Source organism: Macaca nemestrina, chromosome 19 (genome assembly GCF_043159975.1).
Source record: "Macaca nemestrina isolate mMacNem1 chromosome 19, mMacNem.hap1, whole genome shotgun sequence".
Taxonomy (NCBI): Eukaryota; Metazoa; Chordata; class Mammalia; order Primates; family Cercopithecidae; genus Macaca; species Macaca nemestrina.
Genome location: NC_092143.1, coordinates 44,868,599 through 44,893,389, shown reverse-complemented (window position 1 = coordinate 44,893,389; position 24,791 = coordinate 44,868,599). Strand labels below are relative to the sequence as shown.

The following is a 24,791-nucleotide window of genomic DNA, read 5'->3' as shown; positions in this document are numbered from 1 at the left end:
CCGGCCGTTTCTTTAAAACAAAACAACAGCAACGACAACCACAAAACATTTTATGGAGTGGCAGTTATCAGTGCCAACTAACAGATTGAGAGTTTGTGTCTAAGAAGTCCTCATGTACTCGCTGATTTCAAAAGAAAGGAAAAACGGAAATCTCACATGTGGTACCTAGTTTATGATTGCAACTAGGTCGTTAATTAGAAAAAGATCAGTGGCCGGGCGCGCTGGCTCACGCCTGTAATCCCAGCACCTTGGGAGGCCGAGGCGGGCGGATCACGAGGTCAGGAGATCGAGACCATCCTGGCTCACACGGTGAAACCCCGTCTCTACTAAAAAATACAAAAACTTCGCGGGGCGTGGTGGTGCACGCCTGTAGTCCCAGCTACGGGGAGGCTGAGGCAGGGGAATGGCGTGAACCCGGGAGGCAGAGCTTGCAGTGAGCTGAGACGGCACCACTGTACTCCAGCCTGGGCGACAGAGCGAGACTCCGTCTCAAAACAACAAAAAACAAAAAACGATCAGTGAACAGCCAAAGTAGAGTTGACCCGAATGCGTTCCCATCTTCTGAATTCTGAGGTGGCCTCCAAGCAGGGAGGCAGTGGCTGGGTGTGGGAGGCAAAATCACAGGGCCAGCACTTGACACCTGCAGAATGCAGAGGCTCAACTTTGCACCAAGCCAAAGGTTCTGGTGTCCACTGGAAGTTTCTTTCCCCAACCCGCATTGACTTTGCATTGTTCCTCCTCCCCCCAGATTTTAACCCTAAGGCAAGTCCTGAGTTTATCTTCGGGAGAATCTCCTCTTGTAGTCTCGAATTGCCTTGGCCATCAGCGGGGCCACTTTCTTGGCAGCCGGTTTCCGGGTTTTGGCGGCGGGCGCCGGGCGCTCATTGCTGCTGCTCAGGCAGGGGTTGGCCCTCTTCTCAGGGAGCCGGTGAAGGACGCTGCTGCTGCTGCTGCTGCTGCTGCTCGTGCTGCTGCTGCTCGTGCTGCTGCTGCTGCTGCTGCTGCTGCTGCTGCTGCTGCTGCTCGTGCTGCTGCTGCCACTGCTGCCGCCGTGGCCGCCGTCCCCGCCGCCCACCAGGCCGCCACCGCCCCTATCGCCACCGCCCACGCCGCCCCGGCTGGAGGGAACGTGGCTGCTGCCCGCGGCTTTGGAGGCTGGCTTGATCTCTCCCTCTTCGGGGTCAGCGGCTCCTGCAGACTTCTCTTGCCTCCTTGAAGCATCATAAGGCGTCTTGGCCCCAGAGTTGAAACAGATCATCTTTGTCTGTCGGCGGATGGGTTTGTTTTCAAGTGCAGATCGGATTTTCGTGGTGACTGCTCGCAGCCGCTGCTCTCGGGAGTCCCGAAGCCGCAGATACAGCTCCCGCCAAGACTCGTGCTCCTGTGGCTTTTCTTCCTTGAAGTCCTGGAGACAATGAATCCTCCATAATTCATCTGTGTCCCCAGCGAGTGCGTGATTGTATTTCTCTCTGCGATACAGCTGATCAGGCGTCCACCCTTCCGGAAGGGGTTCAAGAACCGAGTAGGGGACCCCTCCCACGTCGCCGAGGGCGTCCGGATTGTGTCTAAGCCCCCGGATGCACTGCTGGCGCAGCGTCAGCACCTGGGGCTGGCAGGCAGGCCTGGAGCCCGAGTACACCTGCATCTTTGCATTCACTCTGTGTCCAGTGAAGGCGGCTTCCTCCTGGAACGTTGGTGCGGAGAGTGCTTCTGGCTTTTCCTGGGAGGTCATGGCCTCAAAAGCGGAAAGTAGATCGTAGTTGGCCTGCATCCAGGCCGCTGAGGGGTCCCAGAGCTCTGACAAGGCATGGCTGGGCACCGTTTTCGGCCCCGCGGAATCAGCGCCGGCCACCTGCAGCCTCTCTGACTGGCTTTCCTGGACAGGAGGCAATTTCTGCGCGGAAGCCCAGCGGGACGATTTGTGCCCCTTGCTGTGGCTCACAAGCGCTTCCCCCTGGGGTTGGCCCTGGCAGCCCTGACCCAGCGGAGGCCCGCCCTGAGCGGCGTGAGCGTGGCCTCTTCCGGGTTGCTTCCCGGGCACAGCCGGCTCAGGGCCCTCGGGCGTCGGGAGGGGAGCGGTGTGCAATGGAGGGGCCCGATGGGGGCCTGAATCAGCTGGGGCCCTTCTGGGGCGCTTTCTCTGGGCTCTGTGCTCGCGACTGGGAGACCTTCGGTGAGGTCTCCGGAGCCCCGGAGGTGTTCTGTGTGCTGTCCGTCTGTGCTCAGGACTGTCAGGTGGGCTCCTGGGGACCGTCCCGTTCTCTGGGAAGCCCCAGGCCTTTTCCTGGTCCTGAAGAGCCTCCCCATAGCGCTTTCGGGAAGCGCTCTCCTCGGGGTCCTGTGCATCAGGCCCGGTGTTTGGGTCCACAAGCACCAGCTTCTTCCACCGGGCCGCTAAGTCTCTGGCAAAGTCGCCCACGTGCTGGTGCTTCCGCAGGCGCTTCACCGTCTTTCTGATTCCAGTCTCCGCCAGGATGTCTGCCGTCATGGGCAAGGCGGAGAGTTTCTGCAAATATTTCTCTAGCTTTTTCGGGTCCGTCTTAGTGGCCAGCCGCACCTGCAGCTTCTCCACTGCGTGCAGCGTAGTGGAGCCTGCCGCCATCTCAGCAGAGCTGTGCAGGCCTGGCTGTCCCGGCGGTCGCGGCTCTGTCCTGGGGGCGGCAGGACACGAAGTCTGGGGTCGCGGGTCCTCGCTGCCCGGTTCGGGATGTGGAGTCGCAGCCTGGAGGGAGCTCGGTCCTCGGAGCAGCGGGCCACTGGTTCTGGGGCGCTGGTCCTCGCAGACCGCAGGCCTCGGGCGTGGAGTCACGGCAACCTGGAGCAAGCTCAGTCCTCGGTGCAGCCGGCCACTTGGTCTGGAGCGCCGGTCCTTGCAGACAGCTGAGCAGGCCCGCTTCTGGTCCTCGGGATGTGGAGCCACAGCCTGGAGTGACCTCTGCGGTGCGCCGTCCAAGGCCGAGTGGAGCTCCCGTGCCAGAGCCCGGCCTTATATAGCCAGCCCCAGGCCCACCCAGGGCTGAAGCCCTGACCGCCCTTGGCCCCTGGGCTACCCCGCCCCGATACGTAATCATTGCGTCAGCAAAATGCGGCCAATCAGGACGGTCCACGTCAGGTGGCCTGCTGTGCCCCACAAGTTGTTTAGGTTAATTTCAGCCTGGACACACCCCACTGAGTTCTACCGTTGGCCCTCCGTGTTCGCAGGTTCCACGTCTGTGGATTCCAAAAGACACATGACTGAATCTTCTTGGGAGTAAAACCGAAAATGACAACACCGCAAGACAAAATGGTAGAAAGAAGAACCCACAGAGGATAACAACCCTTTACCTAGGATTGACGTGGCGTGAGGGGACTTGCCAACATTCGTAGAAAAGTGGGATTAAGAGAGAAAAATGAAAAAGGTGTATTTTACTTCTCAACATCGGCTCCATCAAGTTCAATGCGCTTTTGGAAGCAGTGTCTTTTCCCCGCCCTCTAGCCCATCCCTCTAAAACCCCCAGGGTCCTGGGAATGTGACGATTTCCATGAAATCTTTTTTCCATCGTTAACTGAAGAAAACTGGGCGCTTTTTACAGATTTTCTAAGTCTAGGAAACAAAAAGAAGTCAGCAGGCGCCAAATCAGGACTGTAAGGTGGACGCCTCATGATTTCCCGCGGCAAGTCTTGCCCAGCTGCCCTTGTTGGGTGAAAGGCATGAGCAGGAACATTGTCGTGGTGGAGAAGAACTCTCTGGTGAGGACTGTTCTCGCTCCAGCTTTGGCGGCCGACTTTCTGAAAGCGCTCTCCTAGTGAGCAGATGTGATCACGGTTTGGCCCTCCAGAAAGTCAACCAGCCGAATCCCTCTGGCATCCCCCCCAAACGGTGGCCATGACCTCTGCTCTTGACTGCTCCTCTGTGGCTTTGAATGGAGCGCTGCCACCTCTTGGTAGCCACGGCCTCGTGCTTGGTCTTCAGGATCCTGCCGGCAGAGCCACGTTTCATCTCCTGTTAGCAGTCTTGGAAGAAACGCTTCAGGATCTTGCTCCCACCGGCTGTTTAAAATCTCCTCAGAAAGGCTTGCTCTGGCCTGCAGGTGATGTTGGTGCCACGGTTTGGGCAGCCGAATTCCACTCTAATCTTTCAGTCAGAATGAGGCAAACAGAACCATTTGAAATGTCTATGATGTCAGCTATTGTTTCTGCTGTCCATGGCGGTTTGGCTTACTTTTTAAATTCTCACATGACTTTTCTGTCTCTCTCTCTCTCTGTGTGTGTGTGTGAGAGTGTGTGTGTGTGTGTGTGTGTGTGTGTGTGTGTGTGTGTTACCCCTCCGTGGTATGTAGAGAAAGAGGGAAATGTGCTTGCCGTGTTTCCAGTCTTCCAGCTCCCTCACGAAGAGGACCCCAGCGCAATACTGGCAACGCTTCCAGAGCTCCCAGAATGAGGATTAGTTTGTAAATAGGTCGGAAGGGAATTGAACTACCCTGGGTCAGTGTAGTAATATACCAGCAGGATCCTTCGGTGGATTCTGAATTCTGTTTGGGGTAGGTTTATAGTTTGTGTGGGGTTTGTTTCCTTTGTGTCTTTTTGAGAGCGAGTGTCGCGGTGGGAGCAGTGATCTGCTACGGTTTGTCACGGTCTCCAGTCATGAATGAGTTTAGTGGGTGCGGCCGCTGTTTTCAGCAGTAGCGTGATTGTGGGGGCATCGAGGAGCTACGAGGGGCTAGAACTTGCTCCAATTGTTTCCTTGTGTTTTGAGTTGTATTTGCTTGTATCATGTTTGTTTTCCATCTTGGCAGGGGAAACGTTTTCCAGGAAGAAAGGTTGTTGCCAGTGGATTTGATTGCGAGGGACTGGGGTTTCTCGGTGGGAGTGGGGAGGGGCTGCAGGGTGATCGGTGGCTACTCCACCTCCAGAAAGAGCATGTGGCTTCTCCGCCTTGGGGAGGATGTTCTGCTGTCTTGTGAGGTTTGCAGGCCGCCTGAGATTCTCTCTTGAATTGCTGTCGAGAAATAGAGACTGGCATTGTCTCCGGCCCTTGCTGGGGGAGCTTTTCCGAGTTTTTGTTTTTAATTTTGAGACGGAGTTTTGCTTTTGTTGTCCAGGCTGGAGTGCAATGGTGGGATCTGGGCTCACTGCAGACTCCGCCTCCCGGGTTCAAGTGATTCTCCTGTCTCAGCCTCCTGAGTAGCTGGGATTACAGGCGCTCGCCGGCAAGCCTGAGCGCGTTTGGTATTTTTAGTAGAGACGGGATTTCCTCATATTGGTCAGGCTGGTCTCCAACTCCTGACCTCAGGTGACCCGCTGGCCCCGACCTCCCAAAGCGATGGGATTACAGGCGTGGGTCACCGTGCCCGGACTTGTCTGAGTTTTACACCGTCGCTGATTGGATCATGTCCCCTTCCCCGGAACGAATGCTTTTCTGTCTTCCTTAAGGGCAGTGTCTCTGTGGCTCCCTGTCCTGTCTCCATACGTGTCCTTCAGGCTTGAAGGCCTCTTCTCACTTGCACCTGCATCCACTCAGGTGCCTGCTTCCAGAAGCTAGCTTCCCAGCACCCATTCTGCTGACAGCCCAGGGCACAGGACTTTGATCTCTTGGACTGCCCTTGCTCGGTTTTGCCTTGCGGCTTAGGTCTTTGTGTCTTTCTCTCTGCCCCTCACTATTGGTACACCCATAAGAATGAGATATACGCAAGGGGGTCTGTGTGTGTGTTTGTGTGGGGGGGGGCGTGTGTGCGTGTGTGCGTGTGTGTGCGCTCGCGTGTGTCATATCTGGCACGCGGACCTGTGATTACCAGCCCGCGTGAGGCCAAGAAATGCCCTGAGTTGGAATGCAAACCTTCCCCGAAGCTTGCAGAAGCTCCTATGAGGTGAACTCGAGGTTGTTAACCTGGTCATCTCATGGTAATTAGAAAGTCTGATTGGCAGCTTTAGACTTCTTGATTCAGAACCTCAATAAGCTGGTTAAGGTGTCGCCAACCTTTCATAGGGGCTCTGGGTGAAAAGATTGGGAATGATTGTATGCGGTGCTTAGTGAAACTATTTTGACTTCGCCATCGTACCAGTTATTAGCATTTATTCATGAAATCCGATAGTTCCTTTCTTCAAAGAAATAGCGGTTTTCTTTGAGACGTGCTCTGGTTCTGTCACCCAGGCTGGAGTGCAGTGGAATGAGGAAAGGTCACGGCAACCTCCGCTCGCCCAGCTCAGTCAATCCTGCCACCTCAGTCCTTTAAGAAGCTGGGACCAGAGGACCACAGGGGCCGTGCCACCACGCCAGGCTAATTGTGGTATCATTTGTGGAGACGGGGTTTCTCCATTTGGCCCAGGCTGGTCTCCACCCTGTGGGCTCAAGCCATCTGCCCTCCTCGGCCTCCCAAAGGAGGATGGCTCACGATTACAGGATCATGCCCGGCCGTTTCTTTAAAACAAAACAACAGCAACGACAACCACAAAACATTTTATGGAGTGGCAGTTATCAGTGCCAACTAACAGATTGAGAGTTTGTGTCTAAGAAGTCCTCATGTACTCGCTGATTTCAAAAGAAAGGAAAAACGGAAATCTCACATGTGGTACCTAGTTTATGATTGCAACTAGGTCGTTAATTAGAAAAAGATCAGTGGCCGGGCGCGCTGGCTCACGCCTGTAATCCCAGCACCTTGGGAGGCCGAGGCGGGCGGATCACGAGGTCAGGAGATCGAGACCATCCTGGCTCACACGGTGAAACCCCGTCTCTACTAAAAAATACAAAAACTTCGCGGGGCGTGGTGGTGCACGCCTGTAGTCCCAGCTACGGGGAGGCTGAGGCAGGGGAATGGCGTGAACCCGGGAGGCAGAGCTTGCAGTGAGCTGAGACGGCACCACTGTACTCCAGCCTGGGCGACAGAGCCAGACTCCGTCTCAAAACAACAAAAAACAAAAAACGATCAGTGAACAGCCAAAGTAGAGTTGACCCGAATGCGTTCCCATCTTCTGAATTCTGAGGTGGCCTCCAAGCAGGGAGGCAGTGGCTGGGTGTGGGAGGCAAAATCACAGGGCCAGCACTTGACACCTGCAGAATGCAGAGGCTCAACTTTGCACCAAGCCAAAGGTTCTGGTGTCCACTGGAAGTTTCTTTCCCCAACCCGCATTGACTTTGCATTGTTCCTCCTCCCCCCAGATTTTAACCCTAAGGCAAGTCCTGAGTTTATCTTCGGGAGAATCTCCTCTTGTAGTCTCGAATTGCCTTGGCCATCAGCGGGGCCACTTTCTTGGCAGCCGGTTTCCGGGTTTTGGCGGCGGGCGCCGGGCGCTCATTGCTGCTGCTCAGGCAGGGGTTGGCCCTCTTCTCAGGGAGCCGGTGAAGGACGCTGCTGCTGCTGCTGCTGCTGCTGCTCGTGCTGCTGCTGCTCGTGCTGCTGCTGCTGCTGCTGCTGCTGCTGCTCGTGCTGCTGCTGCTGCTGCTGCTGCTCGTGCTGCTGCTGCCACTGCTGCCGCCGTGGCCGCCGTCCCCGCCGCCCACCAGGCCGCCACCGCCCCTATCGCCACCGCCCACGCTGCCCCGGCTGGAGGGAACGTGGCTGCTGCCCGCGGCTTTGGGGGCTGGCTTGATCTCTCCCTCTTCGGGGTCAGCGGCTCCTGCAGACTTCTCTTGCCTCCTTGAAGCATCATAAGGCGTCTTGGCCCCAGAGTTGAAACAGATCATCTTTGTCTGTCGGCGGATGGGTTTGTTTTCAAGTGCAGATCGGATTTTCGTGGTGACTGCTCGCAGCCGCTGCTCTCGGGAGTCCCGAAGCCGCAGATACAGCTCCCGCCAAGACTCGTGCTCCTGTGGCTTTTCTTCCTTGAAGTCCTGGAGACAATGAATCCTCCATAATTCATCTGTGTCCCCAGCGAGTGCGTGATTGTATTTCTCTCTGCGATACAGCTGATCAGGCGTCCACCCTTCCGGAAGGGGTTCAAGAACCGAGTAGGGGACCCCTCCCACGTCGCCGAGGGCGTCCGGATTGTGTCTAAGCCCCCGGATGCACTGCTGGCGCAGCGTCAGCACCTGGGGCTGGCAGGCAGGCCTGGAGCCCGAGTACACCTGCATCTTTGCATTCACTCTGTGTCCAGTGAAGGCGGCTTCCTCCTGGAACGTTGGTGCGGAGAGTGCTTCTGGCTTTTCCTGGGAGGTCATGGCCTCAAAAGCGGAAAGTAGATCGTAGTTGGCCTGCATCCAGGCCGCTGAGGGGTCCCAGAGCTCTGACAAGGCATGGCTGGGCACCGTTTTCGGCCCCGCGGAATCAGCACCGGCCACCTGCAGCCTCTCTGACTGGCTTTCCTGGACAGGAGGCAATTTCTGCGCGGAAGCCCAGCGGGACGATTTGTGCCCCTTGCTGTGGCTCACAAGCGCTTCCCCCTGGGGTTGGCCCTGGCAGCCCTGACCCAGCGGAGGCCCGCCCTGAGCGGCGTGAGCGTGGCCTCTTCCGGGTTGCTTCCCGGGCACAGCCGGCTCAGGGCCCTCGGGCGTCGGGAGGGGAGCGGTGTGCAATGGAGGGGCCCGATGGGGGCCTGAATCAGCTGGGGCCCTTCTGGGGCGCTTTCTCTGGGCTCTGTGCTCGCGACTGGGAGACCTTCGGTGAGGTCTCCGGAGCCCCGGAGGTGTTCTGTGTGCTGTCCGTCTGTGCTCAGGACTGTCAGGTGGGCTCCTGGGGACCGTCCCGTTCTCTGGGAAGCCCCAGGCCTTTTCCTGGTCCTGAAGAGCCTCCCCATAGCGCTTTCGGGAAGCGCTCTCCTCGGGGTCCTGTGCATCAGGCCCGGTGTTTGGGTCCACAAGCACCAGCTTCTTCCACCGGGCCGCTAAGTCTCTGGCAAAGTCGCCCACGTGCTGGTGCTTCCGCAGGCGCTTCACCGTCTTTCTGATTCCAGTCTCCGCCAGGATGTCTGCCGTCATGGGCAAGGCGGAGAGTTTCTGCAAATATTTCTCTAGCTTTTTCGGGTCCGTCTTAGTGGCCAGCCGCACCTGCAGCTTCTCCACTGCGTGCAGCATAGTGGAGCCTGCCGCCATCTCAGCAGAGCTGTGCAGGCCTGGCTGTCCCGGCGGTCGCGGCTCTGTCCTGGGGGCGGCAGGACACGAAGTCTGGGGTCGCGGGTCCTCGCTGCCCGGTTCGGGATGTGGAGTCGCAGCCTGGAGGGAGCTCGGTCCTCGGAGCAGCGGGCCACTGGTTCTGGGGCGCTGGTCCTCGCAGACCGCAGGCCTCGGGCGTGGAGTCACGGCAACCTGGAGCAAGCTCAGTCCTCGGTGCAGCCGGCCACTTGGTCTGGAGCGCCGGTCCTTGCAGACAGCTGAGCAGGCCCGCTTCTGGTCCTCGGGATGTGGAGCCACAGCCTGGAGTGACCTCTGCGGTGCGCCGTCCAAGGCCGAGTGGAGCTCCCGTGCCAGAGCCCGGCCTTATATAGCCAGCCCCAGGCCCACCCAGGGCTGAAGCCCTGACCGCCCTTGGCCCCTGGGCTACCCCGCCCCGATACGTAATCATTGCGTCAGCAAAATGCGGCCAATCAGGACGGTCCACGTCAGGTGGCCTGCTGTGCCCCACAAGTTGTTTAGGTTAATTTCAGCCTGGACACACCCCACTGAGTTCTACCGTTGGCCCTCCGTGTTCGCAGGTTCCACGTCTGTGGATTCCAAAAGACACATGACTGAATCTTCTTGCGAGTAAAACCGAAAATGACAACACCGCAAGACAAAATGGTAGAAAGAAGAACCCACAGAGGATAACAACCCTTTACCTAGGATTGACGTGGCGTGAGGGGACTTGCCAACATTCGTAGAAAAGTGGGATTAAGAGAGAAAAATGAAAAAGGTGTATTTTACTTCTCAACATCGGCTCCATCAAGTTCAATGCGCTTTTGGAAGCAGTGTCTTTTCCCCGCCCTCTAGCCCATCCCTCTAAAACCCCCAGGGTCCTGGGAATGTGACGATTTCCATGAAATCTTTTTTCCATCGTTAACTGAAGAAAACTGGGCGCTTTTTACAGATTTTCTAAGTCTAGGAAACAAAAAGAAGTCAGCAGGCGCCAAATCAGGACTGTAAGGTGGACGCCTCATGATTTCCCGCGGCAAGTCTTGCCCAGCTGCCCTTGTTGGGTGAAAGGCATGAGCAGGAACATTGTCGTGGTGGAGAAGAACTCTCTGGTGAGGACTGTTCTCGCTCCAGCTTTGGCGGCCGACTTTCTGAAAGCGCTCTCCTAGTGAGCAGATGTGATCACGGTTTGGCCCTCCAGAAAGTCAACCAGCCGAATCCCTCTGGCATCCCCCCCAAACGGTGGCCATGACCTCTGCTCTTGACTGCTCCTCTGTGGCTTTGAATGGAGCGCTGCCACCTCTTGGTAGCCACGGCCTCGTGCTTGGTCTTCAGGATCCTGCCGGCAGAGCCACGTTTCATCTCCTGTTAGCAGTCTTGGAAGAAACGCTTCAGGATCTTGCTCCCACCGGCTGTTTAAAATCTCCTCAGAAAGGCTTGCTCTGGCCTGCAGGTGATGTTGGTGCCACGGTTTGGGCAGCCGAATTCCACTCTAATCTTTCAGTCAGAATGAGGCAAACAGAACCATTTGAAATGTCTATGATGTCAGCTATTGTTTCTGCTGTCCATGGCGGTTTGGCTTACTTTTTAAATTCTCACATGACTTTTCTGTCTCTCTCTCTCTCTCTGTGTGTGTGTGAGAGAGTGTGTGTGTGTGTGTGTGTGTGTGTGTGTGTGTTACCCCTCCGTGGTATGTAGAGAAAGAGGGAAATGTGCTTGCCGTGTTTCCAGTCTTCCAGCTCCCTCACGAAGAGGACCCCAGCGCAATACTGGCAACGCTTCCAGAGCTCCCAGAATGAGGATTAGTTTGTAAATAGGTCGGAAGGGAATTGAACTACCCTGGGTCAGTGTAGTAATATACCAGCAGGATCCTTCGGTGGATTCTGAATTCTGTTTGGGGTAGGTTTATAGTTTGTGTGGGGTTTGTTTCCTTTGTGTCTTTTTGAGAGCGAGTGTCGCGGTGGGAGCAGTGATCTGCTACGGTTTGTCACGGTCTCCAGTCATGAATGAGTTTAGTGGGTGCGGCCGCTGTTTTCAGCAGTAGCGTGATTGTGGGGGCATCGAGGAGCTACGAGGGGCTAGAACTTGCTCCAATTGTTTCCTTGTGTTTTGAGTTGTATTTGCTTGTATCATGTTTGTTTTCCATCTTGGCAGGGGAAACGTTTTCCAGGAAGAAAGGTTGTTGCCAGTGGATTTGATTGCGAGGGACTGGGGTTTCTCGGTGGGAGTGGGGAGGGGCTGCAGGGTGATCGGTGGCTACTCCACCTCCAGAAAGAGCATGTGGCTTCTCCGCCTTGGGGAGGATGTTCTGCTGTCTTGTGAGGTTTGCAGGCCGCCTGAGATTCTCTCTTGAATTGCTGTCGAGAAATAGAGACTGGCATTGTCTCCGGCCCTTGCTGGGGGAGCTTTTCCGAGTTTTTGTTTTTAATTTTGAGACGGAGTTTTGCTTTTGTTGTCCAGGCTGGAGTGCAATGGTGGGATCTGGGCTCACTGCAGACTCCGCCTCCCGGGTTCAAGTGATTCTCCTGTCTCAGCCTCCTGAGTAGCTGGGATTACAGGCGCTCGCCGGCAAGCCTGAGCGCGTTTGGTATTTTTAGTAGAGACGGGATTTCCTCATATTGGTCAGGCTGGTCTCCAACTCCTGACCTCAGGTGACCCGCTGGCCCCGACCTCCCAAAGCGATGGGATTACAGGCGTGGGTCACCGTGCCCGGACTTGTCTGAGTTTTACACCGTCGCTGATTGGATCATGTCCCCTTCCCCGGAACGAATGCTTTTCTGTCTTCCTTAAGGGCAGTGTCTCTGTGGCTCCCTGTCCTGTCTCCATACGTGTCCTTCAGGCTTGAAGGCCTCTTCTCACTTGCACCTGCATCCACTCAGGTGCCTGCTTCCAGAAGCTAGCTTCCCAGCACCCATTCTGCTGACAGCCCAGGGCACAGGACTTTGATCTCTTGGACTGCCCTTGCTCGGTTTTGCCTTGCGGCTTAGGTCTTTGTGTCTTTCTCTCTGCCCCTCACTATTGGTACACCCATAAGAATGAGATATACGCAAGGGGGTCTGTGTGTGTGTTTGTGTGGGGGGGGGCGTGTGTGCGTGTGTGCGTGTGTGTGCGCTCGCGTGTGTCATATCTGGCACGCGGACCTGTGATTACCAGCCCGCGTGAGGCCAAGAAATGCCCTGAGTTGGAATGCAAACCTTCCCCGAAGCTTGCAGAAGCTCCTATGAGGTGAACTCGAGGTTGTTAACCTGGTCATCTCATGGTAATTAGAAAGTCTGATTGGCAGCTTTAGACTTCTTGATTCAGAACCTCAATAAGCTGGTTAAGGTGTCGCCAACCTTTCATAGGGGCTCTGGGTGAAAAGATTGGGAATGATTGTATGCGGTGCTTAGTGAAACTATTTTGACTTCGCCATCGTACCAGTTATTAGCATTTATTCATGAAATCCGATAGTTCCTTTCTTCAAAGAAATAGCGGTTTTCTTTGAGACGTGCTCTGGTTCTGTCACCCAGGCTGGAGTGCAGTGGAATGAGGAAAGGTCACGGCAACCTCCGCTCGCCCAGCTCAGTCAATCCTGCCACCTCAGTCCTTTAAGAAGCTGGGACCAGAGGACCACAGGGGCCGTGCCACCACGCCAGGCTAATTGTGGTATCATTTGTGGAGACGGGGTTTCTCCATTTGGCCCAGGCTGGTCTCCACCCTGTGGGCTCAAGCCATCTGCCCTCCTCGGCCTCCCAAAGGAGGATGGCTCACGATTACAGGATCATGCCCGGCCGTTTCTTTAAAACAAAACAACAGCAACGACAACCACAAAACATTTTATGGAGTGGCAGTTATCAGTGCCAACTAACAGATTGAGAGTTTGTGTCTAAGAAGTCCTCATGTACTCGCTGATTCAAAAGAAAGGAAAAACGGAAATCTCACATGTGGTACTAGTTTATGATTGCAACTAGGTCGTTAATTAGAAAAAGATCAGTGGCCGGGCGCGCTGGCTCACGCCTGTAATCCCAGCACCTTGGGAGGGCCGAGGCGGGCGGATCACGAGGTCAGGAGATCGAGACCATCCTGGCTCACACGGGTGAACCCGTCTCTACTAAAAAATACAAAAACTTCGCGGGGCGTGGTGGTGCACGCCTGTAGTCCCAGCTACGGGGAGGCTGAGGCAGGGGAATGGCGTGAACCCGGGAGGCAGAGCTTGCAGTGAGCTGAGACGGCACCACTGTACTCCAGCCTGGGCGACAGAGCCAGACTCCGTCTCAAAACAACAAAAAACAAAAAACGATCAGTGAACAGCCAAAGTAGAGTTGACCCGAATGCGTTCCCATCTTCTGAATTCTGAGGTGGCCTCCAAGCAGGGAGGCAGTGGCTGGGTGTGGGAGGCAAAATCACAGGGCCAGCACTTGACACCTGCAGAATGCAGAGGCTCAACTTTGCACCAAGCCAAAGGTTCTGGTGTCCACTGGAAGTTTCTTTCCCCAACCCGCATTGACTTTGCATTGTTCCTCCTCCCCCCAGATTTTAACCCTAAGGCAAGTCCTGAGTTTATCTTCGGGAGAATCTCCTCTTGTAGTCTCGAATTGCCTTGGCCATCAGCGGGGCCACTTTCTTGGCAGCCGGTTTCCGGGTTTTGGCGGCGGGCGCCGGGCGCTCATTGCTGCTGCTCAGGCAGGGGTTGGCCCTCTTCTCAGGGAGCCGGTGAAGGACGCTGCTGCTGCTGCTGCTGCTGCTGCTCGTGCTGCTGCTGCTCGTGCTGCTGCTGCTGCTGCTGCTGCTGCTGCTCGTGCTGCTGCTGCTGCTGCTGCTGCTCGTGCTGCTGCTGCCACTGCTGCCGCCGTGGCCGCCGTCCCCGCCGCCCACCAGGCCGCCACCGCCCCTATCGCCACCGCCCACGCTGCCCCGGCTGGAGGGAACGTGGCTGCTGCCCGCGGCTTTGGGGGCTGGCTTGATCTCTCCCTCTTCGGGGTCAGCGGCTCCTGCAGACTTCTCTTGCCTCCTTGAAGCATCATAAGGCGTCTTGGCCCCAGAGTTGAAACAGATCATCTTTGTCTGTCGGCGGATGGGTTTGTTTTCAAGTGCAGATCGGATTTTCGTGGTGACTGCTCGCAGCCGCTGCTCTCGGGAGTCCCGAAGCCGCAGATACAGCTCCCGCCAAGACTCGTGCTCCTGTGGCTTTTCTTCCTTGAAGTCCTGGAGACAATGAATCCTCCATAATTCATCTGTGTCCCCAGCGAGTGCGTGATTGTATTTCTCTCTGCGATACAGCTGATCAGGCGTCCACCCTTCCGGAAGGGGTTCAAGAACCGAGTAGGGGACCCCTCCCACGTCGCCGAGGGCGTCCGGATTGTGTCTAAGCCCCCGGATGCACTGCTGGCGCAGCGTCAGCACCTGGGGCTGGCAGGCAGGCCTGGAGCCCGAGTACACCTGCATCTTTGCATTCACTCTGTGTCCAGTGAAGGCGGCTTCCTCCTGGAACGTTGGTGCGGAGAGTGCTTCTGGCTTTTCCTGGGAGGTCATGGCCTCAAAAGCGGAAAGTAGATCGTAGTTGGCCTGCATCCAGGCCGCTGAGGGGTCCCAGAGCTCTGACAAGGCATGGCTGGGCACCGTTTTCGGCCCCGCGGAATCAGCACCGGCCACCTGCAGCCTCTCTGACTGGCTTTCCTGGACAGGAGGCAATTTCTGCGCGGAAGCCCAGCGGGACGATTTGTGCCCCTTGCTGTGGCTCACAAGCGCTTCCCCCTGGGGTTGGCCCTGGCAGCCCTGACCCAGCGGAGGCCCGCCCTGAGCGGCGTGAGCGTGGCCTCTTCCGGGTTGCTTCCCGGGCACAGCCGGCTCAGGGCCCTCGGGCGTCGGGAGGGGAGCGGTGTGCAATGGAGGGGCCCGATGGGGGCCTGAATCAGCTGGGGCCCTTCTGGGGCGCTTTCTCTGGGCTCTGTGCTCGCGACTGGGAGACCTTCGGTGAGGTCTCCGGAGCCCCGGAGGTGTTCTGTGTGCTGTCCGTCTGTGCTCAGGACTGTCAGGTGGGCTCCTGGGGACCGTCCCGTTCTCTGGGAAGCCCCAGGCCTTTTCCTGGTCCTGAAGAGCCTCCCCATAGCGCTTTCGGGAAGCGCTCTCCTCGGGGTCCTGTGCATCAGGCCCGGTGTTTGGGTCCACAAGCACCAGCTTCTTCCACCGGGCCGCTAAGTCTCTGGCAAAGTCGCCCACGTGCTGGTGCTTCCGCAGGCGCTTCACCGTCTTTCTGATTCCAGTCTCCGCCAGGATGTCTGCCGTCATGGGCAAGGCGGAGAGTTTCTGCAAATATTTCTCTAGCTTTTTCGGGTCCGTCTTAGTGGCCAGCCGCACCTGCAGCTTCTCCACTGCGTGCAGCATAGTGGAGCCTGCCGCCATCTCAGCAGAGCTGTGCAGGCCTGGCTGTCCCGGCGGTCGCGGCTCTGTCCTGGGGGCGGCAGGACACGAAGTCTGGGGTCGCGGGTCCTCGCTGCCCGGTTCGGGATGTGGAGTCGCAGCCTGGAGGGAGCTCGGTCCTCGGAGCAGCGGGCCACTGGTTCTGGGGCGCTGGTCCTCGCAGACCGCAGGCCTCTGGCGTGGAGTCACGGCAACCTGGAGCAAGCTCAGTCCTCGGTGCAGCCGGCCACTTGGTCTGGAGCGCCGGTCCTTGCAGACAGCTGAGCAGGCCCGCTTCTGGTCCTCGGGATGTGGAGCCACAGCCTGGAGTGACCTCTGCGGTGCGCCGTCCAAGGCCGAGTGGAGCTCCCGTGCCAGAGCCCGGCCTTATATAGCCAGCCCCAGGCCCACCCAGGGCTGAAGCCCTGACCGCCCTTGGCCCCTGGGCTACCCCGCCCCGATACGTAATCATTGCGTCAGCAAAATGCGGCCAATCAGGACGGTCCACGTCAGGTGGCCTGCTGTGCCCCACAAGTTGTTTAGGTTAATTTCAGCCTGGACACACCCCACTGAGTTCTACCGTTGGCCCTCCGTGTTCGCAGGTTCCACGTCTGTGGATTCCAAAAGACACATGACTGAATCTTCTTGCGAGTAAAACCGAAAATGACAACACCGCAAGACAAAATGGTAGAAAGAAGAACCCACAGAGGATAACAACCCTTTACCTAGGATTGACGTGGCGTGAGGGGACTTGCCAACATTCGTAGAAAAGTGGGATTAAGAGAGAAAAATGAAAAAGGTGTATTTTACTTCTCAACATCGGCTCCATCAAGTTCAATGCGCTTTTGGAAGCAGTGTCTTTTCCCCGCCCTCTAGCCCATCCCTCTAAAACCCCCAGGGTCCTGGGAATGTGACGATTTCCATGAAATCTTTTTTCCATCGTTAACTGAAGAAAACTGGGCGCTTTTTACAGATTTTCTAAGTCTAGGAAACAAAAAGAAGTCAGCAGGCGCCAAATCAGGACTGTAAGGTGGACGCCTCATGATTTCCCGCGGCAAGTCTTGCCCAGCTGCCCTTGTTGGGTGAAAGGCATGAGCAGGAACATTGTCGTGGTGGAGAAGAACTCTCTGGTGAGGACTGTTCTCGCTCCAGCTTTGGCGGCCGACTTTCTGAAAGCGCTCTCCTAGTGAGCAGATGTGATCACGGTTTGGCCCTCCAGAAAGTCAACCAGCCGAATCCCTCTGGCATCCCCCCCAAACGGTGGCCATGACCTCTGCTCTTGACTGCTCCTCTGTGGCTTTGAATGGAGCGCTGCCACCTCTTGGTAGCCACGGCCTCGTGCTTGGTCTTCAGGATCCTGCCGGCAGAGCCACGTTTCATCTCCTGTTAGCAGTCTTGGAAGAAACGCTTCAGGATCTTGCTCCCACCGGCTGTTTAAAATCTCCTCAGAAAGGCTTGCTCTGGCCTGCAGGTGATGTTGGTGCCACGGTTTGGGCAGCCGAATTCCACTCTAATCTTTCAGTCAGAATGAGGCAAACAGAACCATTTGAAATGTCTATGATGTCAGCTATTGTTTCTGCTGTCCATGGCGGTTTGGCTTACTTTTTAAATTCTCACATGACTTTTCTGTCTCTCTCTCTCTCTCTGTGTGTGTGTGAGAGAGTGTGTGTGTGTGTGTGTGTGTGTGTGTGTGTGTTACCCCTCCGTGGTATGTAGAGAAAGAGGGAAATGTGCTTGCCGTGTTTCCAGTCTTCCAGCTCCCTCACGAAGAGGACCCCAGCGCAATACTGGCAACGCTTCCAGAGCTCCCAGAATGAGGATTAGTTTGTAAATAGGTCGGAAGGGAATTGAACTACCCTGGGTCAGTGTAGTAATATACCAGCAGGATCCTTCGGTGGATTCTGAATTCTGTTTGGGGTAGGTTTATAGTTTGTGTGGGGTTTGTTTCCTTTGTGTCTTTTTGAGAGCGAGTGTCGCGGTGGGAGCAGTGATCTGCTACGGTTTGTCACGGTCTCCAGTCATGAATGAGTTTAGTGGGTGCGGCCGCTGTTTTCAGCAGTAGCGTGATTGTGGGGGCATCGAGGAGCTACGAGGGGCTAGAACTTGCTCCAATTGTTTCCTTGTGTTTTGAGTTGTATTTGCTTGTATCATGTTTGTTTTCCATCTTGGCAGGGGAAACGTTTTCCAGGAAGAAAGGTTGTTGCCAGTGGATTTGATTGCGAGGGACTGGGGTTTCTCGGTGGGAGTGGGGAGGGGCTGCAGGGTGATCGGTGGCTACTCCACCTCCAGAAAGAGCATGTGGCTTCTCCGCCTTGGGGAGGATGTTCTGCTGTCTTGTGAGGTTTGCAGGCCGCCTGAGATTCTCTCTTGAATTGCTGTCGAGAAATAGAGACTGGCATTGTCTCCGGCCCTTGCTGGGGGAGCTTTTCCGAGTTTTTGTTTTTAATTTTGAGACGGAGTTTTGCTTTTGTTGTCCAGGCTGGAGTGCAATGGTGGGATCTGGGCTCACTGCAGACTCCGCCTCCCGGGTTCAAGTGATTCTCCTGTCTCAGCCTCCTGAGTAGCTGGGATTACAGGCGCTCGCCGGCAAGCCTGAGCGCGTTTGGTATTTTTAGTAGAGACGGGATTTCCTCATATTGGTCAGGCTGGTCTCCAACTCCTGACCTCAGGTGACCCGCTGGCCCCGACCTCCCAAAGCGATGGGATTACAGGCGTGGGTCACCGTGCCCGGACTTGTCTGAGTTTTACACCGTCGCTGATTGGATCATGTCCCCTTCCCCGGAACGAATGCTTTTCTGTCTTCCTTAAGGGCAGTGTCTCTGTGGCTCCCTGTCCTGTCTCCATACGTGTCCTTCAGGCTTGAAGGCCTCTTCTCACTTGCACCTGCATCCACTCAGGTGCCTGCTTCCAGAAGCTAGCTTCCCAGCACCCATTCTGCTGACAGCCCAGGGCACAGGACTTTGATCTCTTGGACTGCCCTTGCTCGGTTTTGCCTTGCGGCTTAGGTCTTTGTGTCTTTCTCTCTGCCCCTCACTATTGGTACACCCATAAGAATGAGATATACGCAAGGGGGTCTGTGTGTGTGTGTGGGGGGGGGCGTGTGTGCGTGTGTGTGCGCTCGCGTGTGTCATATCTGGCACGCGGACCTGTGATTACCAGCCCGCGTGAGGCCAAGAAATGCCCTGAGTTGGAATGCAAACCTTCCCCGAAGCTTGCAGAAGCTCCTATGAGGTGAACTCGAGGTTGTTAACCTGGTCATCTCATGGTAATTAGAAAGTCTGATTGGCAGCTTTAGACTTCTTGATTCAGAACCTCAATAAGCTGGTTAAGGTGTCGCCAACCTTTCATAGGGGCTCTGGGTGAAAAGATTGGGAATGATTGTATGCGGTGCTTAGTGAAACTATTTTGACTTCGCCATCGTACCAGTTATTAGCATTTATTCATGAAATCCGATAGTTCCTTTCTTCAAAGAAATAGCGGTTTTCTTTGAGACGTGCTCTGGTTCTGTCACCCAGGCTGGAGTGCAGTGGAATGAGGAAAGGTCACGGCAACCTCCGCTCGCCCAGCTCAGTCAATCCTGCCACCTCAGTCCTTTAAGAAGCTGGGACCAGAGGACCACAGGGGCCGTGCCACCACGCCAGGCTAATTGTGGTATCATTTGTGGAGACGGGGTTTCTCCATTTGGCCCAGGCTGGTCTCCACCCTGTGGGCTCAAGCCATCTGCCCTCCTCGGCCTCCCAAAGGAGGATGGCTCACGATTACAGGATCATGCCCGGCCGTTTCTTTAAAACAAAACAACAGCAACGACAACCACAAAACATTTTATGGAGTGGCAGTTATCAGTGCCAACTAACAGATTGAGAGTTTGTGTCTAAGAAGTCCTCATGTACTCGCTGATTTCAAAAGAAAGGAAAAACGGAAATCTCACATGTGGTACCTAGTTTATGATTGCAACTAGGTCGTTAATTAGAAAAAGATCAGTGGCCGGGCGCGCTGGCTCACGCCTGTAATCCCAGCACCTTGGGAGGCCGAGGCGGGCGGATCACGAGGTCAGGAGATCGAGACCATCCTGGCTCACACGGTGAAACCCCGTCTCTACTAAAAAATACAAAAACTTCGCGGGGCGTGGTGGTGCACGCCTGTAGTCCCAGCTACAGGGAGGCTGAGGCAGGGGAATGGCGTGAACCCGGGAGGCAGAGCTTGCAGTGAGCTGAGACGGCACCACTGTACTCCAGCCTGGGCGACAGAGCGAGACTCCGTCTCAAAACAACAAAAAACAAAAAACGATCAGTGAACAGCCAAAGTAGAGTTGACCCGAATGCGTTCCCATCTTCTGAATTCTGAGGTGGCCTCCAAGCAGGGAGGCAGTGGCTGGGTGTGGGAGGCAAAATCACAGGGCCAGCACTTGACACCTGCAGAATGCAGAGGCTCAACTTTGCACCAAGCCAAAGGTTCTGGTGTCCACTGGAAGTTTCTTTCCCCAACCCGCATTGACTTTGCATTGTTCCTCCTCCCCCCAGATTTTAACCCTAAGGCAAGTCCTGAGTTTATCTTCGGGAGAATCTCCTCTTGTAGTCTCGAATTGCCTTGGCCATCAGCGGGGCCACTTTCTTGGCAGCCGGTTTCCGGGTTTTGGCGGCGGGCGCCGGGCGCTCATTGCTGCTGCTCAGGCAGGGGTTGGCCCTCTTCTCAGGGAGCCGGTGAAGGACGCTGCTGCTGCTGCTGCTGCTGCTGCTCGTGCTGCTGCTGCTCGTGCTGCTGCTGCTGCTGCTGCTGCTGCTGCTGCTGCTGCTCGTGCTGCTGCTGCCACTGCTGCCGCCGTGGCCGCCGTCCCCGCCGCCCACCAGGCCGCCACCGCCCCTATCGCCACCGCCCACGCTGCCCCGGCTGGAGGGAACGTGGCTGCTGCCCGCGGCTTTGGGGGCTGGCTTGATCTCTCCCTCTTCGGGGTCAGCGGCTCCTGCAGACTTCTCTTGCCTCCTTGAAGCATCATAAGGCGTCTTGGCCCCAGAGTTGAAACAGATCATCTTTGTCTGTCGGCGGATGGGTTTGTTTTCAAGTGCAGATCGGATTTTCGTGGTGACTGCTCGCAGCCGCTGCTCTCGGGAGTCCCGAAGCCGCAGATACAGCTCCCGCCAAGACTCGTGCTCCTGTGGCTTTTCTTCCTTGAAGTCCTGGAGACAATGAATCCTCCATAATTCATCTGTGTCCCCAGCGAGTGCGTGATTGTATTTCTCTCTGCGATACAGCTGATCAGGCGTCCACCCTTCCGGAAGGGGTTCAAGAACCGAGTAGGGGACCCCTCCCACGTCGCCGAGGGCGTCCGGATTGTGTCTAAGCCCCCGAATGCACTGCTGGCGCAGCGTCAGCACCTGGGGCTGGCAGGCAGGCCTGGAGCCCGAGTACACCTGCATCTTTGCATTCACTCTGTGTCCAGTGAAGGCGGCTTCCTCCTGGAACGTTGGTGCGGAGAGTGCTTCTGGCTTTTCCTGGGAGGTCATGGCCTCAAAAGCGGAAAGTAGATCGTAGTTGGCCTGCATCCAGGCCGCTGAGGGGTCCCAGAGCTCTGACAAGGCATGGCTGGGCACCGTTTTCGGCCCCGCGGAATCAGCGCCGGCCACCTGCAGCCTCTCTGACTGGCTTTCCTGGACAGGAGGCAATTTCTGCGCGGAAGCCCAGCGGGACGATTTGTGCCCCTTGCTGTGGCTCACAAGCGCTTCCTCCTGGGGTTGGCCCTGGCAGCCCTGACCCAGCGGAGGCCCGCCCTGAGCGGCGTGAGCGTGGCCTCTTCCGGGTTGCTTCCCGGGCACAGCCGGCTCAGGGCCCTCGGGCGTCGGGAGGGGAGCGGTGTGCAATGGAGGGGCCCGATGGGGGCCTGAATCAGCTGGGGCCCTTCTGGGGCGCTTTCTCTGGGCTCTGTGCTCGCGACTGGGAGACCTTCGGTGAGGTCTCCGGAGCCCCGGAGGTGTTCTGTGTGCTGTCCGTCTGTGCTCAGGACTGTCAGGTGGGCTCCTGGGGACCGTCCCGTTCTCTGGGAAGCCCCAGGCCTTTTCCTGGTCCTGAAGAGCCTCCCCATAGCGCTTTCGGGAAGCGCTCTCCTCGGGGTCCTGTGCATCAGGCCCGGTGTTTGGGTCCACAAGCACCAGCTTCTTCCACCGGGCCGCTAAGTCTCTGGCAAAGTCGCCCACGTGCTGGTGCTTCCGCAGGCGCTTCACCGTCTTTCTGATTCCAGTCTCCGCCAGGATGTCTGCCGTCATGGGCAAGGCGGAGAGTTTCTGCAAATATTTCTCTAGCTTTTTCGGGTCCGTCTTAGTGGCCAGCCGCACCTGCAGCTTCTCCACTGCGTGCAGCGTAGTGGAGCCTGCCGCCATCTCAGCAGAGCTGTGCAGGCCTGGCTGTCCCGGCGGTCGCGGCTCTGTCCTGGGGGCGGCAGGACACGAAGTCTGGGGTCGCGGGTCCTCGCTGCCCGGTTCGGGATGTGGAGTCGCAGCCTGGAGGGAGCTCGGTCCTCGGAGCAGCGGGCCACTGGTTCTGGGGCGCTGGTCCTCGCAGACCGCAGGCCTCGGGCGTGGAGTCACGGCAACCTGGAGCAAGCTCAGTCCTCGGTGCAGCCGGCCACTTGGTCTGGAGCGCCGGTCCTTGCAGACAGCTGAGCAGGCCCGCTTCTGGTCCTCGGGATGTGGAGCCACAGCCTGGAGTGACCTCTGCGGTGCGCCGTCCAAGGCCGAGTGGAGCTCCCGTGCCAGAGCCCGGCCTTATATAGCCAGCCCCAGGCCCACCCAGGGCTGAAGCCCTGACCGCCCTTGGCCCCTGGGCTACCCCGCCCCGATACGTAATCATTGCGTCAGCAAAATGCGGCCAATCAGGACGGTCCACGTCAGGTGGCCTGCTGTGCCCCACAAGTTGTTTAGGTTAATTTCAGCCTGGACACACCCCACTGAGTTCTACCGTTGGCCCTCCGTGTTCGCAGGTTCCACGTCTGTGGATTCCAAAAGACACATGACTGAATCTTCTTGGGAGTAAAACCGAAAATGACAACACCGCAAGACAAAATGGTAGAAAGAAGAACCCACAGAGGATAACAACCCTTTACCTAGGATTGACGTGGCGTGAGGGGACTTGCCAACATTCGTAGAAAAGTGGGATTAAGAGAGAAAAATGAAAAAGGTGTATTTTACTTCTCAACATCGGCTCCATCAAGTTCAATGCGCTTTTGGAAGCAGTGTCTTTTCCCCGCCCTCTAGCCCATCCCTCTAAAACCCCCAGGGTCCTGGGAATGTGACGATTTCCATGAAATCTTTTTTCCATCGTTAACTGAAGAAAACTGGGCGCTTTTTACAGATTTTCTAAGTCTAGGAAACAAAAAGAAGTCAGCAGGCGCCAAATCAGGACTGTAAGGTGGACGCCTCGTGATTTCCCGCGGCAAGTCTTGCCCAGCTGCCCTTGTTGGGTGAAAGGCATGAGCAGGAACATTGTCGTGGTGGAGAAGAACTCTCTGGTGAGGACTGTTCTCGCTCCAGCTTTGGCGGCCGACTTTCTGAAAGCGCTCTCCTAGTGAGCAGATGTGATCACGGTTTGGCCCTCCAGAAAGTCAACCAGCCGAATCCCTCTGGCATCCCCCCCAAACGGTGGCCATGACCTCTGCTCTTGACTGCTCCTCTGTGGCTTTGAATGGAGCGCTGCCACCTCTTGGTAGCCACGGCCTCGTGCTTGGTCTTCAGGATCCTGCCGGCAGAGCCACGTTTCATCTCCTGTTAGCAGTCTTGGAAGAAACGCTTCAGGATCTTGCTCCCACCGGCTGTTTAAAATCTCCTCAGAAAGGCTTGCTCTGGCCTGCAGGTGATGTTGGTGCCACGGTTTGGGCAGCCGAATTCCACTCTAATCTTTCAGTCAGAATGAGGCAAACAGAACCATTTGAAATGTCTATGATGTCAGCTATTGTTTCTGCTGTCCATGGCGGTTTGGCTTACTTTTTAAATTCTCACATGACTTTTCTGTCTCTCTCTCTCTCTCTGTGTGTGTGTGAGAGTGTGTGTGTGTGTGTGTGTGTGTGTGTGTGTGTGTGTGTTACCCCTCCGTGGTATGTAGAGAAAGAGGGAAATGTGCTTGCCGTGTTTCCAGTCTTCCAGCTCCCTCACGAAGAGGACCCCAGCGCAATACTGGCAACGCTTCCAGAGCTCCCAGAATGAGGATTAGTTTGTAAATAGGTCGGAAGGGAATTGAACTACCCTGGGTCAGTGTAGTAATATACCAGCAGGATCCTTCGGTGGATTCTGAATTCTGTTTGGGGTAGGTTTATAGTTTGTGTGGGGTTTGTTTCCTTTGTGTCTTTTTGAGAGCGAGTGTCGCGGTGGGAGCAGTGATCTGCTACGGTTTGTCACGGTCTCCAGTCATGAATGAGTTTAGTGGGTGCGGCCGCTGTTTTCAGCAGTAGCGTGATTGTGGGGGCATCGAGGAGCTACGAGGGGCTAGAACTTGCTCCAATTGTTTCCTTGTGTTTTGAGTTGTATTTGCTTGTATCATGTTTGTTTTCCATCTTGGCAGGGGAAACGTTTTCCAGGAAGAAAGGTTGTTGCCAGTGGATTTGATTGCGAGGGACTGGGGTTTCTCGGTGGGAGTGGGGAGGGGCTGCAGGGTGATCGGTGGCTACTCCACCTCCAGAAAGAGCATGTGGCTTCTCCGCCTTGGGGAGGATGTTCTGCTGTCTTGTGAGGTTTGCAGGCCGCCTGAGATTCTCTCTTGAATTGCTGTCGAGAAATAGAGACTGGCATTGTCTCCGGCCCTTGCTGGGGGAGCTTTTCCGAGTTTTTGTTTTTAATTTTGAGACGGAGTTTTGCTTTTGTTGTCCAGGCTGGAGTGCAATGGTGGGATCTGGGCTCACTGCAGACTCCGCCTCCCGGGTTCAAGTGATTCTCCTGTCTCAGCCTCCTGAGTAGCTGGGATTACAGGCGCTCGCCGGCAAGCCTGAGCGCGTTTGGTATTTTTAGTAGAGACGGGATTTCCTCATATTGGTCAGGCTGGTCTCCAACTCCTGACCTCAGGTGACCCGCTGGCCCCGACCTCCCAAAGCGATGGGATTACAGGCGTGGGTCACCGTGCCCGGACTTGTCTGAGTTTTACACCGTCGCTGATTGGATCATGTCCCCTTCCCCGGAACGAATGCTTTTCTGTCTTCCTTAAGGGCAGTGTCTCTGTGGCTCCCTGTCCTGTCTCCATACGTGTCCTTCAGGCTTGAAGGCCTCTTCTCACTTGCACCTGCATCCACTCAGGTGCCTGCTTCCAGAAGCTAGCTTCCCAGCACCCATTCTGCTGACAGCCCAGGGCACAGGACTTTGATCTCTTGGACTGCCCTTGCTCGGTTTTGCCTTGCGGCTTAGGTCTTTGTGTCTTTCTC

At 56.3% G+C, this 24,791-nt stretch overlaps 5 protein-coding genes across 7 annotated transcripts in view; 1 reads left to right on the top strand and 4 right to left on the bottom strand.

The window, feature by feature from the left end:
• LOC105489360 (katanin catalytic subunit A1 like 2) overlaps nt 1–24,791 on the top strand; it is a 277,022-nt gene that overhangs the window by 87,587 nt on the left and 164,644 nt on the right. The window lies entirely within an intron of this gene.
• On the bottom strand, nt 731–2,602 carry LOC139360145 (elongin-A3-like). Its single transcript, XM_071085861.1, has 2 exons — nt 1,063–2,602; nt 731–894 (listed from the first exon to the last, which is right to left on the bottom strand). Exons 1-2 carry the CDS (start codon nt 2,600–2,602, stop codon nt 776–778), a joined length of 1,659 nt encoding a protein of 552 aa, XP_070941962.1. The 3' UTR covers nt 731–775.
• Nucleotides 7,118–9,004, bottom strand: LOC139360144 (elongin-A3-like). Its single transcript, XM_071085860.1, has 2 exons — nt 7,478–9,004; nt 7,118–7,300 (listed from the first exon to the last, which is right to left on the bottom strand). Exons 1-2 carry the CDS (start codon nt 9,002–9,004, stop codon nt 7,163–7,165), a joined length of 1,665 nt encoding a protein of 554 aa, XP_070941961.1. The 3' UTR covers nt 7,118–7,162.
• On the bottom strand, nt 13,514–15,400 carry LOC139360143 (elongin-A3-like). Its single transcript, XM_071085859.1, has 2 exons — nt 13,874–15,400; nt 13,514–13,696 (listed from the first exon to the last, which is right to left on the bottom strand). Exons 1-2 carry the CDS (start codon nt 15,398–15,400, stop codon nt 13,559–13,561), a joined length of 1,665 nt encoding a protein of 554 aa, XP_070941960.1. The 3' UTR covers nt 13,514–13,558.
• Nucleotides 19,900–21,768, bottom strand: LOC139360142 (elongin-A3-like). The gene is made up of 2 exons (XM_071085858.1): nt 20,242–21,768; nt 19,900–20,082 (listed from the first exon to the last, which is right to left on the bottom strand). Exons 1-2 carry the CDS (start codon nt 21,766–21,768, stop codon nt 19,945–19,947), a joined length of 1,665 nt encoding a protein of 554 aa, XP_070941959.1. The 3' UTR covers nt 19,900–19,944.

Excerpts from the sequence above, each read along its gene's own strand:
- LOC139360144 (XM_071085860.1), bottom strand. The coding sequence starts at position 9,004 with ATGGCGGCAGGCTCCACTATGCTGCACGCAGTGGAGAAGCTGCAGGTG. Across the intron at positions 7,301-7,477 it reads ATAGGGGCGGTGGCGGCCTG|AGGGCCAACCCCTGCCTGAG; the intron begins GTGGGCGGCGGG and ends CTCCCTGAGAAG.
- LOC139360142 (XM_071085858.1), bottom strand. The coding sequence starts at position 21,768 with ATGGCGGCAGGCTCCACTACGCTGCACGCAGTGGAGAAGCTGCAGGTG. Across the intron at positions 20,083-20,241 it reads ATAGGGGCGGTGGCGGCCTG|AGGGCCAACCCCTGCCTGAG; the intron begins GTGGGCGGCGGG and ends CTCCCTGAGAAG.
- LOC139360143 (XM_071085859.1), bottom strand. The coding sequence starts at position 15,400 with ATGGCGGCAGGCTCCACTATGCTGCACGCAGTGGAGAAGCTGCAGGTG. Across the intron at positions 13,697-13,873 it reads ATAGGGGCGGTGGCGGCCTG|AGGGCCAACCCCTGCCTGAG; the intron begins GTGGGCGGCGGG and ends CTCCCTGAGAAG.
- LOC139360145 (XM_071085861.1), bottom strand. The coding sequence starts at position 2,602 with ATGGCGGCAGGCTCCACTACGCTGCACGCAGTGGAGAAGCTGCAGGTG. Across the intron at positions 895-1,062 it reads CGGCCTGGTGGGCGGCGGGG|GCAGCAGCAATGAGCGCCCG; the intron begins ACGGCGGCCACG and ends ACCCCTGCCTGA.